The sequence below is a fragment of the Ursus arctos genome, unplaced genomic scaffold (assembly GCF_023065955.2).
Source record: "Ursus arctos isolate Adak ecotype North America unplaced genomic scaffold, UrsArc2.0 scaffold_23, whole genome shotgun sequence".
NCBI lineage: Eukaryota > Metazoa > Chordata > Mammalia > Carnivora > Ursidae > Ursus > Ursus arctos.
In genome coordinates, this window is record NW_026622908.1 from 10,429,922 (window position 1) to 10,456,206 (window position 26,285).

At 44.6% G+C, this 26,285-nt stretch overlaps 1 protein-coding gene across 2 annotated transcripts in view; it reads left to right on the forward strand.

The window, feature by feature from the left end:
* The window catches only part of NELL1 (neural EGFL like 1), an 818,389-nt gene that overhangs the window by 58,074 nt on the left and 734,030 nt on the right, over window positions 1-26,285 (forward strand). For both annotated transcript variants that reach the window (XM_057317500.1, XM_048217676.2), the window contains exon 3: window positions 17,857-18,007. In XM_057317500.1, coding sequence (XP_057173483.1) covers window positions 17,857-18,007 — 151 coding nt within the window. The remainder of the gene's footprint in view (window positions 1-17,856; window positions 18,008-26,285) is intronic.

Below are 26,285 nucleotides of genomic sequence, written 5' to 3' on the forward strand. Positions count from 1 at the left end.
TCTTTTTGCACTTACATATTTTGAAACAAACTCTGGGAAAAAAAAATTGTGTTTGCCAGGGAACTTGGAAGCTGGCTGGTTTTATACGTGTGATAGAACATCTAAGATGCTCAGAGATTTGCTTTAAAAAATGAAACCTTGAAACTTGAAGCCTGACATCCCTGGGGCCATATGATAAATGCTGATGGTTTTTGCAGAGGCACACGTTCTTTTCCTCTCCTTTTCACATTTATTTCTTCGAAAGACGTGCCAGAGCCTGAACTTTGAAGGGACCCGGCAGCCTCTGCTGGGGAGAAGGAACTTCTCAAAGGAGAAACTTGTGGGTGCTTTCACTGTCTTGCCAGGTGGGTGCAGTGACGTGAATGGTTTCAAGATGTAAGGTCCCACACTTGGTGTGCTAGTTTGTGGTTCTGATTGTGTCTCCTTGAGTCAATTGTTTGATGTGTTGTTTCAGGCCAGTTTCACGGTTAGCAGAGCGCCCTTTGGTTTTTTGATTTGTACCCTAATTGTTTAGAAATGTCCTCATTAAAAGACAAAGTAAACCCAGTTTCAGGTGTTGTGTTGAAGGAGGAACTGTGGGGTGGTGGGAGGGGGCCAGCGAGATGGGAGAAACGCATGGGGTCCTTCTCTGCGATAAAAGCCCGTCCCAGAAACAAAGGCAGTCAGAATACAAAAGCTGTTTGTACACGGAGCACGTCCGCTGTTACGGATGAACCCTCTCCAATGGCTGCTATCAAACTTGTCATATTTTATTCATGAGTTGTGGTGTGCTTGGATGAAATAAGAAAAGCAAAGCTCCAAATCATAATTATGACATAAAAAAGATAAAATAGTTATTATTGTGACTTTTTTGAAGAATTCTTAAATCTCTCCAATCATTCATTTGGGAAAGTCGCACGGAACGACTGGGTGTGTGGCACGTATTTGTGCTGGTTGGGGCTCCCGGGCTCAGTGACACCCGGCCCCACACTGACAGACTCTTTGCAGAGAGTGAAGAAGAGCATAATTAAGGAGAGGCCTGCATCAGTAGTTGCACATAAATAGAAACGCTGACACGCATCTTTGCATTTAGCATGCTCACGTTATTACTCTGTGCTTGATCAAAATATTGTGCTGTTGCTTTTTCATTTTTATCATTTTTTAAAAATAGAATATGGGCTCTGGATTGTCTGGTACCCCTAGTAGGAGGATTTGGGGGAATAGAAGCCAGAAAAGCCCGTTTAAAAGTATACCTAGACCCCGTAGATGCTGTGGGACAGCAAGAAAGAGTTTAAGAAAGAAGCTGTTGGTTTACATCATGAGTATGAAAAAGCAAGATGAACCACGTTTTAAAAAGATGTATCAACCATACTGGGGAAAAAAAAAAGGCCAACTGTTGTTCCATAGGTTTCCTCTGCTGACACAGGGCTTAGTTTCTCCTCAGTCACTCACCGATTTATCCAGAGACACCTGTCCACCCACGCCTTCCTTATGTTCACGGCCTCCCAACTGTAGTCTCAAGTATTTATGGATTCAGTGCGAGATCTTTATTCACTCGGGATTTATTTTCATCGTACTGGATTCTGTCCACCTGTTCACACTGCTAGATTGTCAGCTACTTGAGAAGCTGGTAGAGGAAGCCCTCCCAGTGTAGCCTCTGCATGTGTGTGACTCCCATGCCGGTCTCCGACCCCTGGCACTCAAACAGGGAAGAAGGTGACAGCAACAAACATTTTAAAACTGTTCGTGTAGATGATTGCATGTCTTTGTCGTGTTGCTTCTGTGATATAAGTGTCATGACTATGTTACCATTTAATGGGAGAGAAACAGAATTTCAGAGGATTAAATGACCGTCACTTAGATACTAAGTGTCAGGGCTGGTGGCACATTCCAAGTCTTCTGATCTCAAATTCTACGACAACACAGGGCAGTGTTTTCCAATCTTTTCCAGAGCTTGGCACACGAAGCAAATGGCTAGCTATATTTGTACATTTCACTGGGGAAAAGAGAGGGGCTGTTTTGTTTTGTTTTGTTGAGATTTGCCGAAAGTACTCTGGTCACACCAAGAGCTGAGAGGATCCCAGGCTTAGTGATTCCTGTTATCGGGGCCCCAGCATCTCCTAAGAAGCACCTGAGTGGGCCAGGAAGGGCCTAGAATGCTGGGGATGGAGGGGCTTCATGAGGGGGTGGGGCTGGGTATATATAGAGTGTGGGCAGTTAGCACACGCTGGAGATGTGCTGGGGAGGGGCCGCAATCCCAGAAGCTTGGAGGGTCAGCCAGGTAACAGCTGAGCAGGGGAATGCAGCCACCTGGTGACGTGGTGCGGTACCCTGTGTTGCCTCAGCGTCAGCATTCACTGCATTGTTGCCTGTGGGAATGGGGGCCCTATGTTGCCAGGTCACCTAATTTTTTACTGGAGATCTGGATTTTTATATGAACTCTCGCAGTTTTTATAGTGTATTCCTAACACACACACTTATTCACATTTTTGTAATTACATAATGGTCTTAAAATCAGTAGTGTCTTACAGTTCTAATTGACAGCTTTTTGTTTTCCTTTCTAGGAGGTGTAAAATAATGGTGTATCTTCTAAACTGTGGCACCTTGGACTTGATGAAGTATGCTGTGTTGGTTAGGAGAGTGATGTGTAATAAGGGGGCTAAACCAGTATGATAACACTCCATCTAGTCCGAGGCTGGTCCGCTTGCCACTTTTGACCTGGAGCCAGGATACCAAGGAGGACCCAGTTCTCAGCCATGGCTACTTGTCACAACAGTTGTAAGACCATAACAAATAAATTCTGATGCTGGGTCCACCTCAGGCTATGTTCCTGACTTTCTGGGGAGGGGAGTGGGGCACCTTAAAGGAGAGCCCGGTGAGCTGCAGGCATCACTGGAAGAGAGAGACCCAGCAGCCTTAGTATTTAAGCAGTTCGCTTGTACCTGTATCACCTGATACATTTCATGTATCAGCTAGCCACAGCTTCCTTTTTGTTACTTCATTTAAACAGCAGATCTCACCAGAGCGTCTGGGTGGCTCAGATGGTTAAGCGTCTGACTCTTGATTTTGGCTCAGGTCATGAGCTGGGGGTGTGGAATCAAGCCCCATGTTGGGATCTGGGCTCAGCAGAGTCTGCTTGAGATTCTCTGTCTACCCCTCCCCCCTGGCTCGATCTCAAATAAATAAATAAATAACAAATAAAATCTTAAAGAGATTTAAACAGTAGATCTCACCATAATGGGGAAGCTGTCCAGCCCACTAGTACAGGGCAGAGTTTAGAGAGAAGTTCCTGGGCTCCTGCTTTGAATTGCTTTGCTTTCAGCATGAGACTTTGGAATCCTTTCTCTCTCAATCTTTGAGTGACTTGCTGGAGAAAAATGGTTTCTTTTTGTGAGACTTTATCTTGGAAGGTGCGTCTGTAGCTCTTTTGCCTATCAATCAGTTGGCAAGCCTTCAGTGAGACTTGGCTCTGCTGCTCTATGCCCGTCCCTGTGCTGGGTCCTGATGGTACAGGAAGAGTTTGACAGACACCTCTCCTTCTGGACCCTAGGTCTGGGTGCAGGGAGGAGACAGCCAGTGGTCTATCGTATTCATTCATTCGTTCAACAACTATTTCTTGTAGCTCCATGTGACAAGCACTGTTCTGGGTGTCAGAGATGCCGCAGAGAGAAGGCAGTGGGTCTGTCTTCATGAAGCATATATGGTCAGCAGAGGTGGATGACGACAGTGTAAATTAGTAACTTTAGATAGTAACATGTACATGAAGAAAATAAAATAGTCTTGTAGAAAGGGCAGGAGAGGACTGGCCTTAGGAAGGATTGGGGAAGGCTTTTCTGCAGAGATGATATTTGAGCTGATGCCTGAATGGAAATTGTCACCCATGCAATGATAGTATTATGAATGATCACTTACGCTATTAATGATGAAGACTTTTCATGTGCTAGGCACTGTTCTGAATTCATTATATTCATTATCTCATTTAGTCCTTATGCTACTCCTACAAGGCACATGGGTGTTATGAGCCCCGTTTTATAGAAAGGAAAACAGAGGCGCAGGGAGGTGAAATCACTTGACCAAGGTTATAGGTCCATTAAGTGGCAGAGCTGAGAATTGAATCCAAGCTCTTCTGCTCTAGCGCCCACATTCTTAGAACAACTGTTACAAAGGCACCTTACGTTCAAAAAAGTTTAAGGGGCTCAAGGATGGCCAGTGTGGATGGAGGTACCAGAAGAGGCCAGGGAGCATACCCAGGGCCAAAGCAAAAACTTCATCTTAATTTCAGCCTCAGTTGTAGCACCAAGTCATGTGGGGTCTTGCCGGCCAATGGTAAGGTGTTAGGGTTTGATAAAATGGTGTTATGCAGAGTGGTGGTTTTAATAACGGCCCACCCAAAGATATCCCTGTCCTAATCCCCAGAACCTGTGAATATGTTGCTTTACATCATAAAAACAACTCTGTGGGTGTAATTAAATGAAGGATCTTTAGATGTGGCCATGATACTCGATTACCCAGGTGGGCCCAATGTCATCACAAGCGTCCTTATAAGATGAGAGAAACAGGAAAGTCAGAGGGAGACGTGGCATGAGCAGGGAAGCAGAAGGTGGTCCTGAGGTGCTGCACTGCTGGCCTGGGAGGTGTAGGAAGGGGCCATGAGCCCAGGGAACCCGGAAAAGGCAAGCTAAATGGATTCTCCCCTAGAGCTTCTGGAGGGAGCCTGGCCCTGTCCACACCTTGGTTTTGGTCTGGTGAAACCCATTTCAGACTTCTGACTTCTTTTTTTCTTTAAAGCACTTTTATTTATTTTTCAAAGATTTTATTTACTTGAGAGAGAGAAAGAGACAGCACAAACCGGGTGAGGGGCAGAGGGAGAAGCAGATTCCCCGCTGAGCAGAGAGCCTGACACAGACGGGGCTCAATCCCAGGACCCTAGGATCATGACCTGAGCTGAAGGCAGATGCTTGACCAGCTGAGCCTTCCAGGTGCCCCCAGACCTCTGACTTCTGCAACTGTAAGATACTGAGCTTTTATTGTTCGATGCTACCAAGTTTGTGGTAATTTGCTTTCACAGCAATAGGAAACTAGTACAGGCAGCTATTGGAGGGTTTAAAGGAAGGGTTGAGGTGACTGATACACTGAGTCTGAAAAAGATCTCCATGATTCTCTGATAAGAAAGTGAGCGAGAGAGAAATTCGGGGGAGGGGGGTGGGGCAGAGGTGTTCTTCTCCGCTCCCCCACCCCAGGAGGAAGAGGAGTGGAGGGGTGGGGGCGGAGGGGGCCTTTGAGGCACCCTGACATCTAACTAGAGAGGAGGCAGTGGAGAGCATGAAGAAGCCTCAAGATGGCCCCAGCAGTTGTAGGAAAACCAGAATGCCTCAAAGAGGAGGGAGGGGATAACTGTTAGGTTGCAGAGAGGTCAGTGGGGCTGAGGACTGAGAACTGACCGTTGGGTTTGGCAAGATGCAGAAATGTGAGATGTGGGCAAATAAGTGGGACTGGTCCAGATAGCTGGAAATGCTGGCTGGCTGGCTCCCTCCAGCCTGTGGGTGTCGTCTTACTGTCTTACTCCCCGTGGTACAGAGCCTGCCCCAGGCCGCAGAGAACATGTTCCATAGTAGGCGTTTGAATTTTGGAGTGGAGGGTGGAATCCCCCTGCAGCTGGGGCCCCAGAACTCGTGCTGGTGCGGGAACGGGGTGGGGCCCAGAGGGAGGAGCAGGGTTTGGATCTGCCTGGAGAAGGGGCTGGAGCTCCAGGTGGGAGAAGTCGGGCTGAAGTGCTCCATGCATCTCCCGTGCCTAGCGCTCAGCTCACCTGTGGCCCGTGAGGGCTCGCACGGGGAGGAACTAACCCCCTTCTAGGAAGGGGTCGTTCGGAGAGCCGAAAGGAATATCTGCTGGGCAAGTCAGACCATACCCCGATAGAGAGGACTCCTTGGGAGCCCGAGGAAGCACCCTCTGAGATGAATGATCACGAAGGGGCTCTTTAAAACAGGGAAGGAGTCACTTAGTGAAAACTGGCCGCTCAGGTTGGTCGCCCTAGGACATGCAGGAGCCAGATTATTTGCAACAAGGATAAAAGACCCGTTTTTCCCCAAATCGACCTTTTTGTTTCTTCAGAAAAGCTTCAGTAAATGGGGATTGTAATTTTCGCCCTTAGTTGTAGATCTTGTTTGGGAAGGTGGTAGCGGAAATTAGCCGAGAAGGATCTGCGAGCCAGAGAGCAATTATGAGTTCAGGAGTAAGCGTTTCCAGTGGTTCACTTCAAGGGTGACATTAATGTTTAATATGATTGGAATAAAATCTCTAAAGAGGAGGTCAGCTTTCAAAAAAGCACAGCAAGAAGCCACACCTATTTCTTGGAGCTTCTGTGCAAAGCCTGGAGTTGGAGGTGTCCACAGAGCTTTACTGTCCCTGCTCAGCGCAGGGCTGAAAGGCCAATAATTGCATGGTTTCCCCAGGAACCCCAAAGCACAGCAGACACCCTGTGGCCAATGCAGATAGAAAAATACTAAGGGAGACCTCCCCAGCAGTGACTCTGGAACTAATTAGCTAACTAGGCATGTAATTAGATTAATGCACTTGATCTAAGAGCTGATGGTGTGCTTTTTAGGATGGTGGAAATAAAGGAGCTGAGGAAAAAAATACTACACTGAATTTCAAATTCTGACCCCTATCAGAAATCTTCAGGGCCCTTGCAGTAATGGAGCAAAGAACCTCCTCCAGCAGCCCTGGCCAGCAGCAAGGGCTACCCTGACAGGTGGCGTGATTCAAGCTGGGGAGGGGAGGGGGTTGTTGCTGGGCAGGTGAGGGTACCTTATTCATCACTTAGTTCCTGCTGGTTTACTTAGGACTAAAGCTGCTTTATGATTTCTCCCTGTTTTAGAACATTGTGGAAAAGATTTTTTTCCTCCTTCCCATAGCCTAGTAAGCCGGGCCCATATTCCTTTCTTGGCATACATAGTGACCAGGCCTGCCCTAACATAATAGGCCAATTATTTCTGGAAGGACCCCCTGTAGCTAGCTGCCCTCTTTCTCCTTCAGCTCATTTGGAGAAAACAAAACTGCGTGTTTGAAGCTTGCCAAGCCCCCTTGCCTTTGCCAGGTGCAGACTTGTGCAATCCTGAGGCCCCATCCTTCCTTAGTATCAAGTCACGCCCCTCACCTCTGACCACTGGGATGCCAATAAAGTAGATTCTTACCTCTCTGCCTCCCCTCATTCTCTGCTTCTCATTCTTTCCCTCATTCTGTCTGCCGTAATGCTGCCCCGTTGGTCCCTACGTACCAAGTCTGTGCAGTTTGTGGGGTGAGCTAGTGCCCAGGCCAACGGAGTCCTTTCTTGCTGAACCTCTTGACAGTTTGCTAATGAACAGAATGGTGGTCATTACGGCCCGTGTTGAAGCCGGACATCAGTCCACTAAACCAACTCTGTTCCTTATGTGTGAGAGGAGAACATTTCATCAGGAGTATTCTCCTGTGGTTGACCTCTAGCTTTGCGGGCTGTGCACTTCTGGAGCTCTTTCTAATCTGATGCCCAGATTCCTGATGCAAAAGTTGTGTGAAGATACTCGAAGGTGAATGCAGGCTTAGAGCTGTTTGCATATCCCCACGAGGGGAAGCCAACTCTGTTTTGAGGCTGGGCAAAGAAGTAGCCAGTGCGCTTTTCTATCAGGCTGTACACAAGCTCTTCCAGAAGAGTGTTGCTTTCTGCTTCTCTGTGCCACGACTGTCTTTTTGCCCACGGAGCCACGGGAGCTTACCTTTCAAACATTAGCTGTTCACCCTAGTAATTGCTCCATCCTCTAACTTAATGAAAACCCATTAAACCGAAACAATAATTAAAATGAGACATCATCTCTGTAGGAGGTTTGCATATTAAAATCACTGTGCATTTCAATGCAGGCAGATTTTTTTTCTTGAAAAACCGCATTTGAAGCAACACGTAAAAATGATTTATAATGAATAATCCTAAATTAGAGCTTGGCGGTTAAACACGATGCCCTACTGTTTACTATTGAATTTGAGAAGGTACGGCAAAGTCAAGGCTACTACGGCATTTAAAAAGTCTTTTATGCCCGAAAATTAGGACTGTGCACAAAAGGGAACTAATTATAATTGGGTCAGCTTACTGCTCCAAACTTCGTGAGCAGGCTGGAGATGGCACTCAATATATGGAGGAGTTTAGGGTCTTGGAGGAAGAATTCTCTTGTCTTGATTCTGTTGTGATGAGGGAAGCCGTGCAAAAAAAAAAAAAAAAAAAAAAAAAATAACTGCAGAAACGGACTCAGAAGGCACATCTTTGCCTCTTGCTGAAGGTGGGGTCTTGGACAAGTCCCTTTTCTAGGAGTCCGAGGCCGCCTCTTCAATGCGAGGCTGTTAGTGTCCACTCAGCGGTTTATTAGGACTATGGGCTGTGATCATGTGTGTGAACACATTGGTGCCTGTTAAAGCCCCCCCTTCAGTGTGTAGCTCTCTGGGGTGCCTTTGCAAATCTGGACAGAAAGGTCCTCAAGGGCGGCCTGGAAGTCCCTAGGAAGCACGTGCTATGTGCCCGGCTTCCATGTGTTCTCTCATTACTTTTTATGGAGGCAGGGCGGGTGGTATTGCCCCTGTGTCCTGGGCGAGGCAACTCCAGGATGAAGAAAGTGGAGTTAACCCAGCTCTTTCCGCAGCTGTGTGGTGGAGCTGGCATTCCAATGCCAGCAGGGCTGAGCCCGGAAGATGGCACGGTGCGGCAAGGGTGAGTTCTGGTTGGCCCAAGACCAGGGTTTGAATTCCAGTTACGCTACTTATTAGGAAACTTCTTAACTCTTTGTACTTCATAAAGTGGAGGTAACATCACTACTACTGACCTCACTAGGCTTCGGGGAGACCTAAATTAGGGTAAGCATTCAGCTCGATGTCTAGCACGTAGCAAAAACGCAAATGTTCTGGGTGTGGGCTGGCTGGACCTCGACTGGAGTAGCTGGGAGCCTCATAGATGATGACCAGTTTTTAAGAGCAGAGTGGCTACGAACTGCCTCCAGCCACAGGTGGCAACCGCTGCTCAGCTCCCTGTTGCCTTCTGGGCCGCAGCCATGGCCAGCTGCAGTGGGAAGTGTCTTGTGCTGTGGCGGTTGCCGGTGTAACTTGGTACTCCAACCCTCAGGACCCAAGGCCTGTCTCTGCTGTGCTCCACGTAAAGCAGATATTGTCATGTGTGTCCTATGTGGCATGTACTGTATGAAGAGTTGAATATGTATTGAATCCTCATACTATTCCCATGGAGTAGATGCAGTCTTACTCCCGTTTTACAGATGAGAAATCCGAGGCACAGAGAGGTTAACTTGTCCAAGGTCCTATCTGATAGGTAGTAAAGCTGGAATCTGAACCAAACAGTTGGGCCCCAGAGCCTGAGCGCTTCAACACTATCCTCCACTGCCCCTTAGCGGGGAGAGCAAGTCTCTGAGGAGGAGCTTTGGTCCTGTTCCGGGTTATTTCAGCCTTGTGATGCCTCCTGAGCATGCCCCGTTACGGCTCTGAACTAAACCATTCCCCTTCAGCTACATTAGTGTCTTTAATACTGGACTCTTAGCCCCTCGTGACTAGAAGAGGTCTTAGTTTTGTGTTCAGAGGAGTGCTCAAACTTTTAAAGGTAGTGGGTGAACAAATGAATAAGTGGATGAATGGATAGATCCTAGGACTGCCCTCATGTCTTTTACAAGACCCTGGAGAGAGTCCCGTGCTGCGAACGATGTTTTTGCTTCCACTTGATGCCCTTTGGTGCATGCAGCTTCATACAGTATGGTGGGCATGCCTTTGGGTTTATCAGTCTTGAGAGTGCGGATTAAAAATGCTACCCAAAGAAGTCCTCTCAGTTACTGCCAAAATCTCCCCCTTCTTGAGCTGTCATGGGCTCAAGCTGTAATGGGTCCATGCTCTAATGCCCCAGCTGGCTATCCTGGGAGCTGACGGGTCCCCTCTATTAAGGAGGGGCATGGTATTCCATAGGAAGCCAGACCTGGTTAAGGTTGGCTGGAGGGAGCATCTGATATCCTCACTGATTTAAGAGACACAATTATATGATAAAAAGCAAGGTGATTGGTGTTTTTTTTTTTTTTTCTTTAGTAGCTTGCCCTTATTGTTTCTCTTCTGTTTTTATATGTCCTAACATTTTAGCATACATTTTTTTAATGAGAATTCTCCAGTTTGGAAAATTGAGATCTGTGCAAGAAATTTTACATTAGCTCCCAATTATTGATCTCTTGATGGCCGGTGGTCAGTCCTATGTCTCTGCCATGTGTCAGTAAAACTAAATCTTAACGTATACTTGCTATGCCGTACACGTGTGCAAGTTTGGTATCATTGCCTAGGTATTTCCTATGTTCTAATACTTTTGCTATGCTTGTTCTACGTAATTTTCCATTGGGTATATATAGTCTGATTTAACTATTCTTGTTAGATAACTTCTCTGGTATACAATGCGGTCATTTTTTCCCCCTCTAGGTTTGTTGTGCTGTAATTGATAACCTGGTTTCAGGTGTACGACATAATGGTCTGATGTATGTATATATTGCAGAATGATTAGACAATAAGTTAACACCCATTGCCATAGTTAAACAATTTTTTAATAACTTTTAAGATCTCTTCTTAGCCTTTTCAAATATACAATACAATATTATAGTCACTATGCTGTATGTCGCAGCCCTACAACTTAAGTATGGGAGAAATGGAAGCCTGAACCTTATACAAGGTAGTTTTAATCGTATTAACGTCTTTTCATCAATCTTTTGTTTTCTTGCCCTATGATTCAGGTAAAAGTGGTGTTCATGCTTTACATGTCTTTATTCTGAGGTGCCCAACTGAGATGGGGGTGGAGGGATGTGGAGCAAGGAGGAGATTGGATCACTGGTAGGTTACAGTGCCAGAGGAGGAGTGATCTTGCTATGCTACTTTCTTAGTGACAAGTGGGTGCCTCGATTATCCTTACTGGTATTTTTAAAGGTTTATAAGAACTTTCGCTGCCTTAACATGCCTTTCTAATAAGTGAAATTAGAGGCACCAGAATCTTTTAATGGAGCTACATAGTAATTATGAAAAATGTGTCACAGGATTCCTTAGGTTGAGCTCCCCAATGGAGGAGTTGGGGATGCTTAGCTAGCTTTCTTATTCCTGAGACAGCTCATTATTTTAATGTAGTTTTTCTCAACAGGTTGGGGTTATAGTTGAGTGTCTTTGGTAAACCTTCTTTGTTATACTGTGCTCCAGATTTTAAAGTCAATGTAGGGCCTCACACGTTTGTTGCATTAATAATCTACCATGTGCCAGGCATTCTGTAGAGTGTGGAGAATCTATCGATAAACCATTCCTCGTGGGATTTTACAGTCTGGTGGGCATGATGGCCATTAATGAAATGATTATACACAATAAAATGATTACACACAAAGCCTTGATGGCTATGATAAAGTGAACACATAGGGCATCTGAGCTGGCTTGGGGTGGTCAGAGAAAAATTAACAAACTGGTACCCAAAGAAGAGCAGACGGAGAGGGAGACATGAGAATGTTAAGTGTGGAGAGACATGGCCCTGGGAAGAAAAAGGAGGCTTGTGCTGCTGGAGTGCAGGAGTGAGGAGGGGTGGGAGCAGCGAGAGGATGACCAAGTAGGCAAGGGTGCCAAGCGAATGCCATGGAGTATCATGGCAGACTCTGCTGGGGCAAGACACCTTTTTTTTTTTTTTTTTTTTTTTAAATCTCCATTCACTTGCTGTGCGAAGCTGTAAAACTGTGCATCTGTTTCTTCACTTGTAAAAGTGGGGGGGGTAGATAATGATATTTAGCTCAGGGATTGTACAAATAGATTGCTCATAGATATTGCCTGAGTGACTACAAAGTGTCCAGCACTGGGTATATGATGATGCTTTGTCCCTTTTCCCTGTGAGTCAAGCGTGGCGCTCACACACCTCGGTGAATAGTAGTTGTCGTAGGGTGAGGACTGTAGTCTGAGCACCAGCCTGCCGCGTGGGAATCTCCCCATGGCTTCCTAGCCCAGTGTCTTTTAGAAATCAAATTCTGTAAGCTTTAGTTTTCTCATTTGCAGAGGAGGAAAAAGAACAGTGGCTGCTCCTAAGGTTACTATAAGTGGTATGTGCAGAGCAGTCAGCCTTCTACTTGGCACCACAGCAAACTGTACACATGTTTACTCCTGATTCTGGCCTCTGGAGCTAACGGAGGTTTAATGGATGTCATTGTGAATTTGCTAGTGAAGGTAGAAATCCCTTACGCGTTAACCAGGAGTCTCCTACCATCCCTACTACTTTCTGCTCATGATTTCCACTTCTTTGAAAGCTGCTTGGATCAATAACCTTAGACCTTCTTAAGGAAGGGCTGGACCTGACGGTGGAGCGTATGCCCCCTCCCCACAGCCGGAACTTCTTCTGTACTCGGTAATGAAAAGTTTCAAATTGACAAGTGTTGCTTTACCTCTGGGGCCAATCTTACCACGAGGGACTTAGGCTAGAAGGACGTGCCGTGTCTCCATCTGGATTCTGCCATATGTGAGGCTCTCTGTGTAAGCATGTTGTAATTACTTAGATGTTCCCCAAATTCTCCAACAGTCAAGGCTGAGGTGGGCTGCCCGGGTGTTTGTTTTGTCATGTCTCTGGCTGCTGCTGTTCTTGCCCCCTCTACTCGCTGATCTGTGGGGAGTTTCTTCTGATATTAGGTAGAATAGCTTCTGTCCTGCTGGACTTCTAGCGAGAGAGAAGCTTGCAGAGAAGGAAAAATGTCAGGATAATGGAAGACACATGGGGTGTTCACATCCGCATAGCAATCCTGCAACGAGTGCCCTCTTCTCCCCCCCTCTCCTGCCTGGTAAATGCTTATTCATCTTTTTTGCCTCTGGCTCAAAGCTCTGTCTTCCACCGTGTCCTTCCCAGCCTCCACTGGCCCCCTCCTTTGTGCATTGCCCTAACCCTACCTGTTGTCCCCAGGGGACAGCCTTGCTTCTGCAGCTGTCCTCAAGGGCAGGAACTGTATTTCTCCTGGTTTCCCTCGTGCCCAGCAAGCACAGTGCCTGGCGCAAAGGAAACACAGGTATGTTTGACAGTGAACATCCTCACCCTGTCATCAGGCAAAAGGGAAATGAAGCTGCTTCTGTAACAGGCAGAGAAGAGTGTGTGAATATCCTCATTTAATTTCTTCAATCTCCTCCCTTCACCCAATACTTTTTTTTTTTTTTAAATCTGATGCTTAATCATCATGTTAGCATTTTTAGTCTTTAAAAATGACTAGGTAGAGCCATTTCATCCTAGGAAAGAGAAAGCACTTAACCCTTGCTGCTGATTTAGCACTTCTAACTAGATCACGTAAAACTTCTGGATGTTTGGAAGGACGACTCTTTAATGTAAAATGTTCGCTGTAAGTGGTGGTGGTTGTGTGGGCAATGACCTGATGGAATGGTAGACTCCATGTCTTTTGCTCCCGGAGGTCACAAAACCGCCTTACCCACCAAATTCAGATGCTTGCATCATGTGGCCTATTAAATCCCAAATGTCCAGTAGGAAGCAGGGGAAAGAGATGGAGTAGGCTAGGTCCAGGCTGGCGGAAGGGTAGGCCACCCTACCGGATTCCTGGGTTTTGTGTTGTTCATGTGTTCAGTCTTTGCCCCCATCAGCTGCTTTGCTGATGTGGAGGTTACGTGGACTGGAGTGGTGGTTATAAAAAGGTGGCGTTCAGCAGGTGGGAGGTGCCTGGTGCCAGTGCGTTTCCACTCTTGGAGAAAGCAAGTGCTCTTGGTCCCAGCTGCAGCTACCGGTCAGTCTGGCGAGTAGTGATGGGTTTGACTGGCATCTCTCAGGCAGAGTACACATGGGGGCCAGAATGGGAATGGCATGAGTGTCAAAGATAGGTATCCGACTTAGAGATGACATAACTGTCATTTTGAAGGTGGTGTGATTTGTACATTATGACTTGGTTCTCCCACCCCATTCTATTCATAGGTAACATGCTTATTCAATCCTCTTTATCTGTGTTCAACACACTTAGGTTTCAGTTATTTGATCTATGTTGAACACGTTTTACAGGTTTCTAACTTGCTATCTTTAACACCTCCTATGAGCTTGATTCATCCCACATGTTTTTCTTGTTCTCTCTAGCAGAATTGAATATTCTCCAATGATACAGAAAGCACATTATAATAGTTGCATATGGCAGTACGATAGTCTATAGATTCTCATTAATTGAATTCATCGGTTGCTCGTTTAACTCCGGGGGTGGGGGAAGCAGGTTGCTGCAGAGTAGGTGACCTATCACTGGTTCCAGTAATTGACAACTTTACATTTATGTTGATTTGGAAAATCAGCAGAGGAGAGAACTGTAGAAGCTAGGCGTTTCATACGTAGAAAACACCTTCGGTCCTGTCCTAGCTGGGTGGCTAGGAGCAGGGTAAGGTGATGAACAGAAGTGAACTGTCAAGTCCTAGGAAGAGCTTGAACTCCATGGTCTCCAGTCATTTACATTTTCAGATATGGAGTGTGAGGCTCAGAGAGGTAAAATGTCTTACCAAGGTCACATAGCTAATTATCTATAAAACTTGGTAGTCCTCAGTCCCTTGAAAACCTGGTCCAGTGTTCTTGCCTCTGTGTTGTAAGAAGTGGAATTACTTTCTGGTGTTCTTTTAGCAGCTGAATTATGGTAAGCATTTACTTGAAAGAGCTTTTCTGAAAATGAGAATGGACATAAAGTCTCCCTGTATGAAAATATATGTTTTTTACATTTCACTCCGGTGACTGCTAATGGGGTCTCGTTATTTCAATGTGCCAGTCATTTACAAAGAGAAATGAGAGGCCGGCAGAGGAAATGCTCGGTTTTGTAGGGGGGGTTGGGTGAGTAGCAGTGTGGTTGTATTGGATTAAACTGTTAGGTGGGGTGTCCTCTAAATAGGGGCCGGATTGGCCCTGAGCATGCTTATACATGATAAAAATAAATAGAAAATAAATTCATTAAGTTTTGATTGGATACCTGTTTTATGCCAGGCACTGAGAGCTGTAGATACAACAATGAATAAGTCTGCCTGTCTTTGTGGAGCTTCTAGTCTAGAGGGGAAAGAAAGGAAATACAGGGAAAAAAAAACAAACCATGAAACAAGAGCATAAGCAATACAAAGAAAGATTACAATGATCAGGTGGTACGGAGAAAATAACCAGAGTGGTGTGTGTTATATTAATGGAGAGCCTGCTTTGGAGGGAGTGACTGGGAGGTTGCATTAGCAGTTAGAGCTGAAGGCGCCAGGCATGGTAAGAGTGGGGAAGAGCTCTGTGGGCAAAGGGAGGAGTGGTACAAAGATCCTGAGGCAGGAGTGGGCTTGGGTGTGGAAGAAGAATATGAAATTGGAGGGGAGATGTAGGCAAGTCAGATGGTGTGTGAGCTCGCAGGCAATGCCAAAAAAAACCTGGATTTTTATTCTGGGAGGACTAGGAAGCCATGGAGAGTTTTTAGCAAGAGACTGGAAGGATGCTGATTTAGGTGTTAAAATGAGCTCTTGGGTTGCTGTGGGGAATGGAGAAGGCAAGGCTATATGGAGCAGGGAGACCGGTCAGGAGGCTGTTGGAGATGCCCCAGTGAGAGATGGTGGTGGCTTGGAGAGGAGTCCGAGTCGAGTTGAGGGGAAGTGGACAGATTGCCGATGTGGGAGTCCTCATGATTCAGCTCTTGGGTTGGATCTAGAGGGTAGAAGAAAAGGAAGATTCAAGGACAAGTTCTGGTCTTTTTGGCTTGAACTGGCTGGTTCTATTTACTAAGACTGGGAACTCCAGGAGAAAATAGAGGGTTGGGGGTGGTGGTGGGGGGAGAACAGGAGAACAGGTGGGCATATACAGTCTGAAATGGATATTAGACCTTCATGTGGTGATATGAAAGATATTGAATGTGTCTGTTGCTTAAGGGAGATATTGGGGTGGTAAATAGACACTTGAGTGTCATTGGCCATGGAGCTGGGATGATCTCCGAGAGAACAGTGTGAGAGGTGAGGACACTCATCATTGATATGCCTGCTGGAGGAAAGAGCTATGAATATCATGGCTGACTGATCATTGCCCCATTGCATTGGGCTCAATCTTCAGAACCTCTGAGCTCTCTGGGCCAACACTGCCAGTCAGTTAATTCCTAATAGATGCATAAAGAAGGAAACCTTAAAAAGGGGAAAAAGGAAACATGTAGGTTAATCTCAAGAGCCGTGTGTGTGTTCATTCTCCTGGCACTAAATTCTAGGCGGAATGTGTTAGGACTTGTTCCCAACAGTAGTAAAAATGTTAACCAACATTTGCTAAAGATCTCTAGTTCACAAAGCTATCACTTCGTACATTTAATAGATCTTGACTATTACCCTGCAAAGTCTTTGGCTGGGACTTTGTAGAAGGTGTAGATGCATTCCCTAAGTGGCTCTTATCTCCACCCTTGACAAAAGCTAAAAGCCTGTCACTTAACAGTAGTGAAGGCCTTTTTTGGGGGGTAGAAAAGCAAATGTCCCAGGTGGGTTTTCTGTGGGTAGGGTGCCCCGCCTGGGTTAGGTGCCTCCAAGATAGAGGACCAGCCTCACTTCCTGCCTTCCATAGGCTAGACTTCTACAGCTGGAAGATTGTGATGTTCTTTTCTGTGCTGCAAACTTGAAACAGCAACTCGTAGAATTACACAAGGATGGAGAGGCCCTGAGAAATCCCCTAGTTCACCTCTCCTCCCCTACCCCCAACCCCCATTTTGTAGATGAGAAGACTGCGGCCCAAGGTCAAGACCTTGAGGATCCCCCCCCCCCGCCCCGGCATTAGAAGCCACTCTTTAGGATGAGGTTCTCCAAGGCCCACGTAGTCTGTGATATTGCTTGGGCCACAGAGCTTTTGAACGTCTTGGTTATTTCTCCAGCTACAAAAACAAAGTAGTTGTACAGAGGATGGATGGGGTCGGGGTATGAGAGGAGGAACCAAACAGACCTTTGGTATTCATTTGTCATCCTCTGGATAGTTTTCTTTAATTTTGCTCTGTTGGTCCGTTTCTGATTTGAGGCAGTGAGCTGTACAATAATGAGAACACGTAGTTTATCACGATTGGGGCGTGGGGGGAGGGTCGGAGTATGAAATGCTGAATGTCTCACTATGCAGAACTCGGAGAAAGAGACTGCTGGCCAGGAGCAGGATGGGCTGGACTCACATGCCTCTGGGCTTGCTGAATTGGCTCCACTGCAGTATTTCATGAGTAGAGCCATCCACTCCACGTTTACAGAGAAATTCCAGGCACCCTTAGAGATCATGAACATGCCTTGTATTCTTGAAGCAAAAGTGGAATTGTCTGGCCTTATTAACATCAGTAAATCTTTGCTGGGTACAGAGCAGGGACAGGTTTCCCTCTACACATCGCGAAGAGAAAGAAACCGAGTCTGTGGGGAAAAGTACAACTGGAGGCTGCTGAGGGGGAATTTGGGTCCTGCTTAAACACAGGTTCTCTGAATTCAGGATCCATCCATCTGATTGTCTCTCACCTTTTTCACAGCAACTTAATCTGTTGTAGTCTGCCACATTGCTCTGTGTCCTGTCAAAATTTCTGTCAGCGAATCACTGGCTGGCCAATTATGAATTTGTCAAAGTGACAAGTGGTACAGTGACAGAGGTGGCATTTCGGGGTTTTGTGCTGAATGAATGCTGCTGGATGGAGGGGTGGGTGGTGCCTGAAAACAAAGTATTGGTAAGGTCGGTGGGGGCAGGGGGGAGAATGAAAAAGGCAACCTGGGTTCTCTGGACATTTCTAACTGTGCATCTTTTCTCTTTCTTATTTTCCCTCTCCTTCCTTCTGTATTCTCCTCCTCCACCTCGTTCTCTGTCCCCTTCTGTTCCTGCGTTTCCTTCTTGACTCCTAGATACAGAAAGGGAGATCCATGCCGCCCCTCACGTGAGTGAGAAATTAATCCAGCTCTTCCGGAATAAGAGTGACTTCACCTTTTTGGCCTCTGTGCAGCAAAAGCCATCGACTTCAGGAGTGATCCTCTCTATTCGAGAGCTGGAACACAGGTAAGCTGTACTTCTGAAAGTGTACTTAGAATTAAGGGACCCTACAAAATGCCTTGGAATTGAGAGCTTGTATCTCTAAGAGAACGTGTAGCTAGCTGAGGCCTTGTTGCTGTTGAACATACTGATGCATTTTCTTTGCATTAAGAACTTACTTTGGGCAAAGTGGCTTTCCTGTTGACTCTTCAAGGACCACTCCTGAGTTTCTTGCCTATCTTCTGTCTTCTGGTAGACTTGGCTCCTATGAAACCACATCCTCTGTCATATTGGCTTGAGGTCCTCAAGCAAGTTAGACTTAACACCCTTCAGTAGGCATTTATTATGTGTTTATGCAGGGACTGTGCTGGACACTGGGGATACAAGGTGAATTATAAAAAATTTCTGTTGTAAGGATCTCATAAGGCAGTAGGGAAGATGAACAAATGTCACTAAGTATTGTAGATGCAATGTTAGGAATGTATGTTTAAGGAATAAAGGTAGTAATAGTGCGTTCTGAAGGATCGTGGTAAGCTAAGGCAGGCTTCAGAAAGGATTGTGGTGGTCTAAAGGAAAGTGAGTATTCATTTGACAGGCTGAATAAAGAGTAAGGGGTGGGAAGGAGGGCATTCCAGAAATCACTTGCTATGATTTTTGGGAAGGAGAGGTGGGTGGGGACAGTGGTTGGCACGTTGTATGTGGGCCGAGGGCTGAGGAGTCTGGGGTGGGCAGGGAGGAGTGGTACTACAGAGCTAGGTGCCTCTGTAGCCACTATCCAGAGAACAGACGTGTCTGGGAGTTCCCTTATCCCCCAGGCAGCCTGTAGTCAATGATGGACAGAATGTGGGAGTTCAGAAGCCTAGTTCTTTTGCCTTGGAGGCCTTAAGGCCAGCCAGCTCTGCAGCTTGATTAATTCTCCAGTGCTACCTGAGATTAGGCTGGGTCTTCCAAGCCCTGCTCTCTTCCCTCCCCCGCCCCCCATACTTCCTTAGGAAATCACTCTGAAGTTCACATGTCAGAGTCTGCTTCTGGGGAGCCTGAATTCAGATAAACCTTCCTTTACCTATTTAGGTGGACCTATCTAAAAGCAGAACCGTGTAAAAGCAATTCAGTACACTAGGTCGGTGGTTAAGGAAGACCAACAGAGTGGCAGCTGTGGAAGGGCCAGAATCCTGGCAGGCCAGGAAGTCCTTCTGACCTACTAAGCAGGAAGAACAGTGGGGACAGTCAGAAGAGAAATGCGGAAAAATGCGGTTTTGGGGGTGGGGTGGAGAGGTGCAGACAACAGACTGTGGCTGGAGCAGAGGATCTCCACGTGCCTTTTTAGCAGAGGTGAGGATCCAGAGTTCTCTTTTCAATGGTGAGGTTTGATCTCTGCCTCAAACGGATGTGATGGGCCCTGATCCTTCTGTAGGGATGTTGACACACCCAGAGAAAGCAAGGCGGCGTGTGTTGGGAAGCCGGGACAGGTTAGAGGCCAAGTGTTCTGTGGACTCGGAGAAGGCATGGGAATCCTTGGTACTCCAGGGTGGAGGTGTCCAGCCAGTCTCAGCTTCACGGACCTGGAAGGGTCATGTGCTTGCCCCGCTTGGGCAACATGGTGGGGGTGGGCGTGAGGGTGGCCTCAGTAGGAGGGCCGTACGAGTGACCTAGTATAGAACGTAGAGGATCTTTAATCTCCATGAAAGCCGAGGGGGAGCCCAAGGTGAGTGAGAAGCAAGTGGAATGGCAGTCGTTGTGGTAGAGTGTGGACTGCAGAGCTGGCCTGATGGAGGCTGGAATTCTAGTTCTTGCTCTGCGGCACTGTTAACTCTCCGAACTCCTCTCCCTTGTGATGAGGGGAGGTGGCCATCTACTTTGCAGGGTGCCGAGAGAGTGAAAGAAGATAGGGCCTGGGAAGTGGACTGCCCTTAAATACGGACTTCTCCTTGTCTAAGCATAAATCTTAAAGCTACTTCTTGGATTTCTCTTTTCTTGTTTGGATTTTTTTTTTTTTCCTTAAGAAACCTAATTCCTTTTAGGAAAGGTTTAAAAAACAACTTGTGTTGCCACACAGTCCTCTGATGCCACTTTCTCCTCCCTCACAGGTTTCTAATAGAACCTGAGGATCCTTGAATGGAGAATCATCTGAGCATTTTTCATGGTAATAGGAAAACCTCAGGTCTTGATTCAAAAATAATAAACATAAGGAAATGGGAAGTTTCTCTTCCCCTTGGAGTTCTATGGTGCGCCTTTCTCCATGTTTGTTTGGTCTGATTAAGGCTTGGTATAAAGAATTGCCTGAATCTGTCATGCACTGGAAGACCTCGTTTCCACACTTAAGCAGATGTTCATCTAGTTAAGGAGACCTGGAATGTAAGAGGGATATATGATCGTACATATTTAGGAATTAAGCTATTATAAGCCAGCAGTGTCCCCATCTGTAATAGAGTATCTTCAGTAACTTTTCAGATTTATTCTCAGTACAACAGTGTCTAGAGCAGCAAGTTGTCTTGGGGACATTGGTCATGGACCTCCAGCAAGATGTAGAAGATGACCAAGGATTATGAGGCTTTTGCTTCAGTAGTGGAGGGTTGTGGGACCGGATAGGTTAGATAGAGAAATTGGAATCTGTCTGGGATCTGACAGCCTGACTGGAAGGTGAGACTCCCCAGTGCGTTTCATGGTTCTTTCCTGTGTGATCCTTGCTGTATCACTCATGACCCAGATGGATTAAACGTGTCTGCCACAACTGGGATATGGTGGGCACTTAGGTTTCCGGATAATTTTTAAAATTTCTACATTTCACTGTTTTTTAGTATTTTCAGAGTTGTGCATTCAACACAGTCCTTGATAAATTTCTGTTGTCTCCCGTAGAAATCCCATGCCCTGAAGGTGTCCCTCAACCATCTCCCCCATAGCACCCCAACCTTAGGCAACTGCTCATGTATTTCCTGGCTCTATGGATTTGCCTATTTTGGACATCTCATATAAATGGAATCATAAAATATGTGGTGTTTGTGACTGGCTTTTGTTTAGAATGTTGATGGGGTTCTTTCATGGAAATAGTGTATCAGTAGTGCATTTTTAAAAATTACAGAATATTGCATTGTTTGGACATACCATGTTTTATTTATCAGTTGGACATTGAATTTTTTCCAAGTTTTTGGCAGTTAGGAATAATGCTATGAAATTTCATGTAGAAGTATTTCTGTGGGCCTATATTTGTATTGTCTTGGGTATATAACTAGGGGTAGAATGGCTATATTGAGTGGTAGCTTTGTGTTTGTTGAATTGCCAGAATGTTTTCCAGAGTACCCATACCATTTTACATTCCCACCAGCAGTATCTGAGAGGTGCAGTTTTCCCAAGCTTTAATAGTTACTATCTTTCTCTTTGTTACAGCCACCGTGATAGATGTGAAATGACCCCTCATTGTGGTTTTGAGTTGCATTTCCTGATGGCCAATGATGTTTGAGTGTCTTCATGTTATGTTGCCTGCTTATACATTCTCTTTGGAGAAAGGTCTATTCAGATCACTGGCCTGCTTTTTAATTGGGTTGTGTTACGATATTGTGAGAGTTCTCGATAGACACAAGTCCGTATCGGATAGGATTTGTATTTTTTCAACTTTGCAGATTGTCTTCATATAAAGCCCAATTTCTTAATTTAGTTGTCCAGTGTGCCTATTTTTTTCTTCATGCTGGTGCTTTTGTTCTAAGAAATCATTGCTTAATCGGAGGCTATTAAGACTTCTAGGATTTATTTTAAAAAGCTTTTATAGGTTTAGCTTTTTAAGCCTTAGGTATATTTAAGTTTTTTTTTTTTTTTTTAAAGATTTTATTTATTTACTTGACAGAGATAGATAGCCAGCGAGAGAGGGAACACAAGCAGGGGGAGTGGGAGAGGAAGAAGCAGGCTCGTAGCGGAGGAGCCTGATGTGGGGCTTGATCCCATAACGCCGGGATCACGCCCTGAGCCGAAGGCAGGCGCTTAACCGCTGTGCCACCCAGGCGCCCCAAGTTTTTTTCTATATGGTGTGAAGTGTAGTGGTTCATCTTTACCTTTTTGCATATGGATAACCAGTTGCCCCAGCACCATTTGTGGAGTCCTTTTGTCCCTTGTCAAAGATCCCTTGTCCCTTTATCTTGGCTCCCTTGTCAAAGATCAATTGACTATAAATGGGAAGATTTTATTTCTGGGCTCTGAATTCATTGGCCTCGTCCTTATGCTAGTGCTGTTTTGATAATTGTAGTTTTCTAGTAAGTTTTGAAGTTGAAGTGGGAGCCCTCTGACTTTGTTTTTCAAGGTTGTTTTGGATATTCTAGCCCTCTTGAATTTCGCCATGAGTTTTAGGACCAGCTTTTTAATGTCTGCAAAGATGTCAGCTGGAATTTTCAAAGGGATTATGTTGAATCTGTAGGTTTCTTTAGGGAGTGTTGCCATCTTGGCATTATTATCCATGGACATGGAATTTCTTTCTGTTTTAGGTCTTTAAACAGTGTTTTATAGTTTGAGAGTACAGGTTTTACATGATTTTTGTTTATTTTTAAAATTATAGTGGCATCAGAAAGGGAATATCATAACCTCCTCTTGTTTGCTCATTGCTACTTTATAGAAATGCACTTGATGTTTGTATGTTGAACTTCGTATCCTGCAGAGTTGTTGACCTCATTAATTTGACTAGTTTTTTAGTGGATTTCTTTTAATACGTTCAAGATCTTATTTGCAAATAGGACAGAAAGAAATAAAATGATCTCTACCTGGTTGCCTTATTTTCTTGCCTCACTGGCCTGGCTAGCACTTCCAGTACGGTGCTGAATAGAACTGGTGAGAACAGGTAGTCTTGTTCGTGCTCCGAAGAAGGAAAGCTCTTCGTTTTTCACTGTGGAATGTGATGTTAGCTGTGCAGTGGATGTTCTTAGCTAGGTGGGAATTCCTTTCTATTCCTGGTTTGTGGAGTGTGTGTGTGTGTGTGTGTGTGTGTGTGTGTGTGTATCATGAAAGGGAATCCCCCCCCCCCAAGTGCTATTTCTGCATCTGTGGAGATAATCATGTTTCTATTCTGTTATTGATGTGCTGTATTATACTAATTGAATTTTGGATGTTTAACCAAGCTTGCATTTCTGGGATAAATCCCACTTAGTCATGTTGTATAATCGTTTTTATAAATTCCTGGACTTGATAGTATATTATTGAGGACTCCTACATCAATATTCCCAAGAGCTACTAGTCTGTAGCTGATGCCTTTTGTCTGGTTTTAGTGTCTGACTTCTGCCTGACCTGAAAGCTATGTGGAGTAGCCTTCTTCCCGCACCCCCGACCCCGCCCTTGCAAACCAGCATTTGCTGATTTTGTACTGTGTGCCAGACATTTGAGTTGTATATTCTTTTTTTGATGTTCCTCCTTGACTGAAGGATACAATTTTATATTTTGAAAATGTTTCTCCTATTTATCAGCTATTCCGTTTTTGTCTTCCATTGTCTAGAATCTCCACAGTAGTGAGGAGTAAAAAACCAATTAAAGGTCCTTACAAAAGACAGGAAGACCACAGACAATCCAGTTTTTAATGTGTTCCTAAATCTGTTTGATATCTCTGGTAGTTTCTGATCTATCCGTCTCTCTTACATATATTTATGTGTTGTCCTCATGTGAAGGAAATTTAGCTTTATTTCTGATATACTGAAAGACCAAAAAAAAGAGAAAGTGGTTACATTTTATTAAATGTCTTTTCTGGGTACCTTTTTGAGATAAAACATAAAAGGGGGAAAATATGCAATTAACATAACCACATTAGAGTCCATAATGTTGAACTCTTCCTGGGGAAAATCCTTAAATATTCTTACTAATATTGTTGCAATAATCCTAAATACAACATTAATAAATGATAGCAATACTAATAGCAGTAACTAGTATTTTTGCACTGATAAAAGGCATTGTCCTAAATGCTTGACACTAAATTCATTACACACTTATTAACTCATTAACAAGTGAGATAGTAAGTTCTGTGTGAGCTTAATTCAAGGCTTTTGAGTTACTCTCTGGACTTTAAATATATATGTAATACCTCTTCCATAAAAGTTCCTGGTAGAATCAGCCTGAAAATTATATGAGCTGATAATTGTTTTTGGGGAGGCTGAGAAATCTTTCATTACTGAAATGTTCATTTTCCATCTCTTATGGTATTCTAGGTAATTTTAAACTCTTTGCCAACTTATGTTTTGTCAATCATTTCATTGAGCTCTGTTTTCTGGGGGCAGAGATTTGGACGTTCTATTTTTTGTTGTTATATTTGTGGTTATATCTTTAATTTGCAGTGTGAAATACATGTATTTCCTTCTTGGCCAGGCTTATCATGGGATCGTGTAATTTATTGGCCTTTTAAATGAAAGTGTTCTTAGGTTTATTGGTCAAATCTGTTTTTTCATATTAAATTCATTGATTTCTACTTTTTACCTTCTTTTTGATCACTTTGTGTATTTTTAGTAGCTTCTCGGATGTTTTCAATATGTAGCAAAAGCACTGAAAGCTTCATATTTTCTTGTATTTCAAATGCAGCCCACTGCCATTGCTGTAGTTCTGTACTTTGTCCTTTTCTGCAGTTGTTAATTTTAGTTTGACTTCCTCTTTGATCCAAGTTGGGATATTTAAGTATTTAATCACTTTGAAAATTTTAATGTGTGACTTCTGGTTTTATTGAAGAAAAACAAGTGTCGTGAGATTTATAGATTTTTGAGATTGCTGAACTCTTTTTCTGTTGACCTTATACGTGTTAAATATTGGTGGCACGTTTAAACGGATGGGTAGCTCTTATGTGTATGTAGATACAGATAAAACTTCATATGTAACACTTCCCAGTTGTGTTACTCAGTTTCTGTGTGCATTTATTTTCTACTTGAACTGTGGGACCTGAGAGCGGTAGACTCCTAACTTCTAAGATTAGAATTTTGTCCTATTCTCCAAGAGTAGGTTGAAGGGTCATATCTGGAAAGGTCTGTGCATGACGTGTACCACGTTACGTTGGGCAGGACTGGGTAATTTGGTTTAGCATGTGCCAAAGATGCGAGAACATAGGCATTGGAATAGCTAGGCAGTCTCGGTCTTGATTGTGTGGGATGTTTCCAATTTAGCCTGTGCCCAAATTAGGGAAGTACCCTAGGTGAGAGACTGTATCACAGGGTTTTCTTTTTTCTTTAACACGTAGTCCTCTTACATTCCAGATTACATGCATACTATGTATGTATCAAAGATTCATTTTCTCCGTCCCTGGTTAGGGGTGCTTAGAAATTTCATGGCCAGTTTCAAAGGTTCCCATGGAATCTATTGTTCCAGGCACAGAGACTGCCTGGGATATATTGCATCTTGTACAAGACCATGAAAAGGGTGAAAGTGTGTGAATCTGGAGACTGAAATGAAGAATACCTTGGGATTTTTGTGAGGATTAGAGGTATTTGTAAAACCCCTCGCCTAGTTCTTGGTACCTAATAGAACAAGTGGAATTTTGATACTGAGGGGAAAACAGGATGCTGAGGGGAGGCCAGATAAACATACGGTTCCTTTTCTTTCTTTAGTTCAATAGTTAAAGGAAAATGATGTCTATCACCCAAACTCTTCTGGTAGAGTTCAATTTCCAGTCAAAAGTCCCCCTTGCTGATGAAGCACAATGGGGAAACAGCATATTGGATCTGAACGCTCTCCCCAGCCAACGTGTGCTCCGTGGGAAGTCGTCATCCAACTGCCTTTTCCAAAGCCATGGGCCAGAAAAACTACATTTACTGTTCTGGGAATCCGTTTCCAATTTCTACTAGGCTTCTGGCTACTCTCAGGCAAGGCTGTTATTGAATTAATGGTGGAAGGGTTCTTTCAGTGGCTGAATTCTTTTCTAGCCAAAGGCTGGCATCTCTCTCAGCTGGTGGGGATCCAGCAGTCAGAGGTGGACCATTGAGGAGGTTGTGACGCCTTTAAACCAGGAGTGCACTTCTTGGCCCAGCAATATGTGGAACCTCCCTGGGTAACTGAGCCAGTTGAGTTCCCATGAAGATCTTAAATGAGTAGATGAAATGAAATGGAAAACGTAAGTGTAAGGAGGATTGAACGCGGACCTGCAGGTAGCAGTTGAAGTATGCTCTTATGTAATGGGCACGCTGTTGTTCTAGATTTGTAATTTGATGGGGGTTCTGTTTTGTTCTTGTGTTTTACGGTACCAATAGAGCACATGAAAAGAGCAACAAAGATGAACCTGTCTTACTGAACTTTTAATATCATTGCAGATTTAGAGTTTATTTTTCCTGTTTGATGTGTGTTAATACAGAGCTTTGCTAAAATG